An 8,369-nucleotide genomic window follows, 5' to 3' on the forward strand; every position below is an offset into this window, starting at 1 on the left:
ATTTTTTAAAAATTATTTAGATTTTTGATGATTTTTTCTATGATCATTATTATAATCGAATGATAGCTGTGTTTATGCATTTCAAATAAATTTCATAAATTATATTAAGGGTTTTTTTTAACTTTTGGTTATTTTTCAACATAGTATACGCCTTTATAACTCTCATCGACTTTGAAAAACCTTTGAAATGGAACTATCAATAAATCTATGATTTAAAAATAAGATTTTTACATAAGTTTTATAGATATAATTTATAAAATTTTATTCATCAAAAATTGTAAAAAATTCGGTTGTTCAAAAAACAATGCATTGCAACATTATTTGGGATATAAATTTTATTTTAACATCAGCTGTGCTATATTATAACATTTCAAATAATTATGATAAAAAAACGAATTTTTATCTTTATATTAATGTCAAAGATAGAGTCAATTTTACAAGTATACTAAAAGTTTTATTTAACTAATAATTTTAATTATCAATTTTCATGTATTGTAATAAATTTATAAAACAAGAAATTTTATTCTATTAAAATTGCACATTTAAATCCCAGAGTATTAATTGATCACACTAAATTATCTCTAAAAAGCCTTATGATATTTTACCGAAAAATATTATATCGGATTTTGAATAAAAGTTCTAATACCTATTCTTAAAAAAATATATAATAAAAAATAGGGGTAGAAGTAAATTAATCCCATTTTTGGCTTATATTCTTCTTTAATACATAATTCATTTAATTATAATAAACCAATATGCAAATAAACCGAGCCTTAAATAAGCATAAACCAAATATCTATGGCCAAATTATTATATAAAATTTGTATATAAACAATTAATTTCTTGCATCAAAGTTTCAAAAAAATGTTAGAATTAAGTTATCGCACTTTTTCGCATATAAATATTACAAAACTAAATGTAAGATTTTGTTGTATGTTATAAATAAATTTAAAAGGAACAACTGAAATTTTAAACAATTTTAAGCCTGGCCCGGATAATTCTTATTTCCAAACCCGGCTCAAATTTAAATTTTTTTTAGCCTGTCTCAAGGTTTTAATTTTTGCCCTCTCCAGGTTTTTAAAATTATGATAATTCTACCCAGGTTATTAAAGTTTAGTCATTTTGAATAATTTTTTATAGCTGTTTTTCGTAAATGGTTTCAAAGTGGAATAGAAAATAAGATAGGCGCGGCCAAGAAGGGATTTTTTAAATATTATTTAGCCCTTTATGAGCCAGTCTAGATATATGAGGCCGGGTTCAATGAAGAGATATAAAGCTTAATTTTAACGATTTTTGCATAATTACTTAGCTATTATAATTATAAACCCTATTTTAAATTCCTATTATATATATTTACCACCAATCATATTTAATTTTTATAATTTTATCGGATGAAAATACGCAATAAGTTTTTTTTTACAAATATGCATAACATATGTTCACGCTACGCATTTAACGTATATTTTAATGTTAACTCAATGAACTTTATTATAAGAACAAAATAAAAATTTTAATTTTTTTGTTTAAATTTTTAGAGTTTATAAAAAGAAACTTTTCATATGGATCCAGATACCCATACATCGTCTAAAAGATACAGACACATTTTACAAATTTAACTACCAAATTTTATTATACTTATTAGGATTCTTCAAAATTTTTATCAGTAATGAACCCCCGTTTATCTGTTAACGACATTTTTAGCCAAACTAAACTCTTTCTACAGGGGCACTTGACGGCAAGTGGTTGTTATATTTAATGAATAACAACTTTATAATGGTATGATCATTAAATATATAAAATCCCGACACTCATTTTTAAAAAAAATTATTCAAAATTTGATAAGCGTGTAATCAATATTCATATCATCTGAGGGTGCCCCAAAAATCTAATATTAAATTATTGGATTTCTTTTTAGAGATTGTCTTTAATATAAATAAAATAAATTACAATATAAAATTTACCATGTTATCGTCATTCATTAAAATAAAATTTGCCTGGTTTGTTTTTGTAAAATAAAGTCGGACATATCATTAAATGAATTCAATTCAATTATTATTTTGTAATATAAAAAAACTTAAAATAAAATTATATCAAATCTATCTAAAAATAGATACCGATACTTTTAGAATAGCATCTAGATAACAATACCTTTAAAATAGTAGCTAGATGCAGATATTTATAAAAGTATATCTATATACAGATACTGATATCACATTTTTATATCTAGATAAAAACTCTGATATTTACCTTTGGACAAAACAGATGGAACGTTTTCGTAATATCATATAAATGGAAAAAATGCAACTTATCGGATTAATTTTAAAGAAGAATTGTAATTTCAATATTACACTGTTGTTTTTTCAAATAATTTTTTAAGTTTACTTTCATCGTAGGGAATAAGATTCGCTTGAGAACTAAACATGGGCTTTGAATTGAAAGATAATTTGTCGTTATAAACAAAATCAATTATATCGGGTCGATTAAAACTGTAATTAGCTATTGAAAACCTTCGACACTTGAATTTTTTGGAAAGAGGTTCGTGCCACATTGCATCTGCAGGTTTCATCTCAATCATATTGGCATCCTTTTTATTATTTTCGTGCTTCAATTTGCTATAAAGTATCGTACCGAAAACCGGTGATTTATGTAAATTTAAATTATATGATTTTATAGAATTGTTTGCATTATTTGATAAGGAATGAAAATGTTTAGACAATGTCTCATTATTTTCCTTTTCTGATTCATTTTTATCATCAATGTATACATTATTTTTGTGAGTATTGTTATAAATATTATTGTCACTTATGTCGAACTTAAATCTATTAGCTCCGATTATGATTTTAGGATTTAAATGATTTTGGGAATAATCGTTGTAAAATTCTTTTTCAAAGTCATAAAAGCCATCTTGAGACTCAAAATTAGTATCTTCTTCATTAATTTTAATGATATCTTCAGCATCCTTATAGGTGTTGTTTCTATTTAAATAAGTTCTATCTGTTCCAATCAAATAATTTTTATTATATGTGACATTTTTGATATAAGGTGTATTATTTCTCGCCTTTTCTATAATATGATTCAGAGGTTGGAAACTATTTTTTGGTACATGTGTATTTAGGTTATCACGAAAAGCTTTATCGCCGTTTGATATATTTGATCGATCAAAATCTTTAATAGCATGGTTTAATATCCTTTTATGGCATGGACTTTGCGATAATCTTTGTTTTTTCTCAAGGGCCATTATTAATTTATCATAAGTTTGAGGAATAATGCCTGGTGGTAAAATTTTCCGTTTATCCAGACAAAGCATGTCATCGCTTACATAGCCGTTCATCCTCTACTTTAGAAGGACAATTTTATTTCTATTTGTAATGGTCACTATTTTAAAATATTTATCAGTATTTTTTAAATCCATCATAAATATTTTTCAGTATATAAAAAATGTTAGTATAAACCTCTTTTTTGCGTATTTTAATAGAATTGTTGGCTTTTTTTTTCTCTCATTATTTTATTTTAATTAATCTAACAATTTTTTTTTTATCTAACTCTTACTATTTTACCTCGATCTAAATCCCATTTTAAGTGAAATATTATAATGTAGATAAATTTTATAGTTTTCAAAATAAAATGGAAATCCCATTATAAGGGTCAATATTTACAATAAAATTATTATTTTTTCAAAATTGATATGAGACTTATTATTTAATAAAAAACATTATATTTTATTTACTGATAAAAAAAATATAGCTGATTTTTGCCAAATCCAAAATTCTAAAAAAAATTGAGGCTCATTCACTATGTAATTTATGTTCAACAAAACTATTTATTATAGAATATTTATTTAATTTTTTTTCATTTCATATTTTCAAAATGATATCAGATTTGATTGAAACAAAAAGAATAGCTGAAAGCATTATATAGGAACTTAAAAGAAAATTAGAGCAAATGTAGATGACGGATTTCATAAATAATGTTATTGAAGGGACAAAAGTAGAGCTCTATGAATTTAAATTTATCTACCTAAACTCGCGGTAAGGCAAGTACATCGTTCCAATATTAATATAGGGTCAGTCGAATTACTATAAAATTTTAATTCTCCCTCTTGGATTCTTTATTAACTCAAATATATTAATCAGCAGCATCTACAAATCTGCAAATTATTACCGCAGAATCCTTCCGAATCTACTTTAAATCTTGATAGAGGAAGAATTAAATATTTGGGATTTTTATTGTGATAAAATACTAGCCTAATGCAAACTATGGTATAAAAAGGTAAGTATGGTTGATAATGTTCCAAAAATGATAAAGAAGCTTCGCTTAATTTCAAACACATTTTAGACTATTTTTCTAATATATATATAAATTATTATACATTTTGGCAACTCTACCCATAATTATTTCTACTTAGCAAGATTAAAAACATACCTGAGAACTGAGAAATAATACATCTGAAAATAGCTTGATGGGTTAGCCCTTCTTAATATACATAGGGATTTGACATTAAGCTCATGAAATCATTGAAAAATTAGCTCAATCCCAAAGAAGATTGAATTTCACATTATAAATTTATAATCATTATATTTTTACCCATTTTTATTATACCATACTTTTTTTTTCATGAATACTTTGAAGTTTATATATATGCAATAATTCTAAGAAAAATAAAAATTTTATATAAAAAATTTTAAATGCTTAAAAAATTTATCGAGACATTTATTTATATAGTGATTCATAATCCCGATTATATACATTTTAAATTTGAGTATTAGAAATTGTAAAATTTTATATTCACTTTCTGACTTAAATTCTTTATAAATCCCAGAATAATTCTAAATTTTTTTTAGTTACCCCCCCCCCCACCATACCGAATTTCTGAGTATGTGCTTGCATCCACCTCCTAAATCTATTCCCCCTAAACCCTGCACCCACTTATTCGAGGTTGGCTGGACTCAGACTGACAGATATATTCTCAGACCTGGTTGAACGGATCCATTTTAACATTTTAATTCTGCGAAGTAATATTCATTGTCATAAATATGTTTTTTATAAATAAAAATCTAATTTAACATAAGATAATAATTTAAAAAAATAGTTTACTTTTTTTTATCGAATTTAAAATTTTCATTTATGAGATTTTAATAAAATAAAATAAGAGGATATAATGACTCGAATTCATTTTAAATGATAAAAAAATCTGATATAAGTGCTCTGCTACTAATATTATTTAAATATTTTCAAATAAAATATTTACTAAACATGAGGAAGAGGATTAATAATGGAATTATAATTTTAAGGTGGGTATTCTAACTTTTTAATAATATTTGAAAAAACCATATGTTACTTTTTTTTATAAAATTAAATCTCTTCAGGAAATTATATCTTTTCATAAAATTTAAATATAAAACTGCAATTTCATTGCATCATCAATCAAAAACCTAAACCGTATTACTATTTTTTTTAAAGTAAGTTGGGAAAATTTGATGGTATACTTGTAATCATTGTAGAGTAATACAACATTAAAAATAGTAAATTTATTACTTGCAGCAATTCTGTATATTAATTTTGAATTATTATTTGAGAACTATTAAGATATAATGAATGTGGGGGCTAACTTTATTTCCATCATTAAATGGGGTCAAATAAATTAAAATTCATTGGTAACCAGCCGATCTAATTTAAATTATTTTAAAATAATTCTTTCATTTATTCAAGTTTATTGAAAGTAATAACTTTTAATCCAATTTTAGGCGATGATTAGATTTAAAATTAAACGCGAGTACTTTCAACCTTTTCTTTTCCCATAAATTTTCTTACAGACTTTTCGGATGTTTTTAAATATAACATTTTTTTCATTCATATCTATATTGACATTTTTCTTTTGCGATCCTTATTAACTTTATTCGTCTTTGTGGAATACATGTCATTATCAATTGTTTGACGCCTTCCTCGTAAGCCCTGTTGTTTCGTTCAGTGGAAAGTGACTGTCCTATCTTAATTATTTCGATTCCCTCCTTGGATTGATTTTTGACTATGCCTTTCTTGGTTTGTAAATGATCAAGACCAAAATTTATATAATTTCCTTCGCTGTCTTTTTCGCCCAATAACCAATAAGTGCGCATTAATCCCTTTCCCTGTAATAAAATAATTACTAATTAGGGTTTAAGCACAAGAGTATCGGATTACTTTGATTTTTATTTCACCTCTACTTTGTAATTCAAAATTTCCAAATTTTTCTAATAAGGTTTTTGTGTACGGGCTGACGTGAATTTTGAGAACTTAAAAAACAAAATTATATAGCATTCCTAATAATATATCTTGATATTAACTTATTATTTAAAACCTTCTCCGTTAGATTCCATCCTTGATGAAGTATTTACGGTATCTCCGAACAAACAATACCTAGGCATTTTATGTCCTATAACACCAGCAGCTACTGGACCTTTTAAAAATATACATATTAATTATTAAAATTAAATTGTCTATCTACTAACAGTATTATTATAAATTTGTATAAACCTCGAGTTCATCTGGCAGAAGAGAATAAAGGAATTAAGAATGACTTTGTTAAATCTGTGTTCCTTTCTTTCATGCGAAAAGATGTTTAGATTCGAAAAAGAAGAGGAACTTATTTTTAAAAATCCCTGGTTAGGAGGAAAATGACAAGTTCATAGTCTGGAATTAAATTAGCCACTAAAGGAAACTAAATTTGGCGACCTGAAGTACCAGAGTGAAAATACCCTATTCGAGTTTTTTAGTTTTAAGAGTAATTATTTTTTCTGAGTTTTTTAATGAAGCACAGGGCTTATGGTTGACAAGCGTGATCAAATGATTGGGAAAAAATATTTATAATAAATATAAAATTTGTCGTTCGCCCTCTCGCTAATTTAAATAATTTAAAAGTCTTTAAGTATATATTCAAGTTCCATGCGAACTTATCCACCTATCATGGAATCTCTCTTTTAATGATCTAAAGTGATACCAAATATTATAAGCTAATTCTTATTCAAAAGTAGAAAATATATAAAAGAATGCAGAAATATTATTATGACATATAGAACCATCAGGGGCGTATATAGAGGGTATATGGGTTGATCCTTCCCCTATGTGAACAATGGATAGGTTAAAAATACTGATTTTATAGTTTTATATTTACATTTAAACAAAAATTTGGTTGATCCCTCCCCTATGTGAACAATGGATAGGTTAAAAATACTGATTTTATAGTACTTTTATATTGACATCTAAACAAAAATTTGCTTTCATCTCTTTTAAATAGATAAAACCCCCTTCTTAAGTTTCTAAAAAATTATCTCAGAAATTTATTCTTCAATTAAAAGTAGAGAAAATCCTATAATAAATCGGCGAGTAAACAATACTATAGACACAATTTTTGTAATTAAATTTTTACAAATATTTACAAGAAAAATATTTTTAAAAAATTGGAAAACGGGACACTTCCCCAAAGACGCTGTAGTTCTTATGGAATCGCATTTCAATTTCACCGCCATCTTACTTTGATATCACATTTTTTAATGATATTTTGTATGTCAATGTTACTAAATTATAAAAGTATCAAGCTACAGTTAAAAACATTGAGTCTCATTTTCTTGTTGTGCATTACATTTTAGAAGCTTTGGAGGCTTTCAATGGCACTTCCTGTTTAAAACTGTGCAAATAAGATTCAGATTTATATAAATTTATTGAAAATATAACTCGATTAAAAATATAATGTTAACTATCTTAATTATATATTTAACAGAAAAGAACAAAAAGTCCACAATGATCGTAATATCATAATGCCTAAAATTATTTTGAATAGAGGAAGCATGTAAACTTTTTATTTCGCTTGGAACTATCTTTTTTATTAACTGGAATAGATTGATGGATTAGTAAGTACTAACCAGGAATTGCATATTTAGCGTTACAGATATTTATTGCTTCTGTAATTTTGGTATTATGCCAAAATTGACGATTTTGTATTATTTTTCCAATAATGCGTTTTTCTCTTTAAGCATTCTACCAAACAACAAATAGAAACAAGCGTGAAGTCAACCAAAAATTTGGAAACATTAACCTTGATTCTTATACCAATAATTATTGAGTTTGTTGCTTCAATTTGTCTTAGTGGTTGGCGAGATTAATGGAAGAATTAATAAGTAAGGTACTAAATATTAAGCAATCAGATATTTAGATAATTATACATCAATTTTAAGCATTTTCAGATCAAAAATTAACAACTCTTTAAAATATCGCTGCTTCATATTATAAGGCTCTAACTCTTCTCAAGTCAATTTTTCAGGAGAGCTTTAAAAAAACACCATGCCTATTGTCGAAAACTATATGGTAGTTGACATTTTTTAAAATCTTTGAGG

At 25.5% G+C, this 8,369-nt stretch overlaps 1 protein-coding gene across 1 annotated transcript in view; it reads right to left on the minus strand.

The window, feature by feature from the left end:
* Positions 1-5,846: 5,846 nt before the first annotated feature.
* LOC135922573 (atrial natriuretic peptide receptor 1-like) overlaps positions 5,847-8,369 on the minus strand; it is a 16,300-nt gene continuing 13,777 nt past the window's right edge. The window contains exons 14-17 of the mRNA XM_065456976.1: positions 7,056-7,126; positions 6,338-6,436; positions 6,181-6,272; positions 5,847-6,128 (exon numbers count right to left, since the gene is read on the minus strand). Of these exons, the coding sequence (XP_065313048.1) occupies positions 5,847-6,128; positions 6,181-6,272; positions 6,338-6,436; positions 7,056-7,126 (544 nt within the window). The remainder of the gene's footprint in view (positions 6,129-6,180; positions 6,273-6,337; positions 6,437-7,055; positions 7,127-8,369) is intronic.

Source organism: Gordionus sp. m RMFG-2023, chromosome 1, assembly GCF_954871325.1.
Source record: "Gordionus sp. m RMFG-2023 chromosome 1, tfGorSpeb1-WG-v2, whole genome shotgun sequence".
In the NCBI taxonomy this organism is placed as follows: Eukaryota; Metazoa; Nematomorpha; class Gordioida; order Chordodea; family Parachordodidae; genus Gordionus; species Gordionus sp. m RMFG-2023.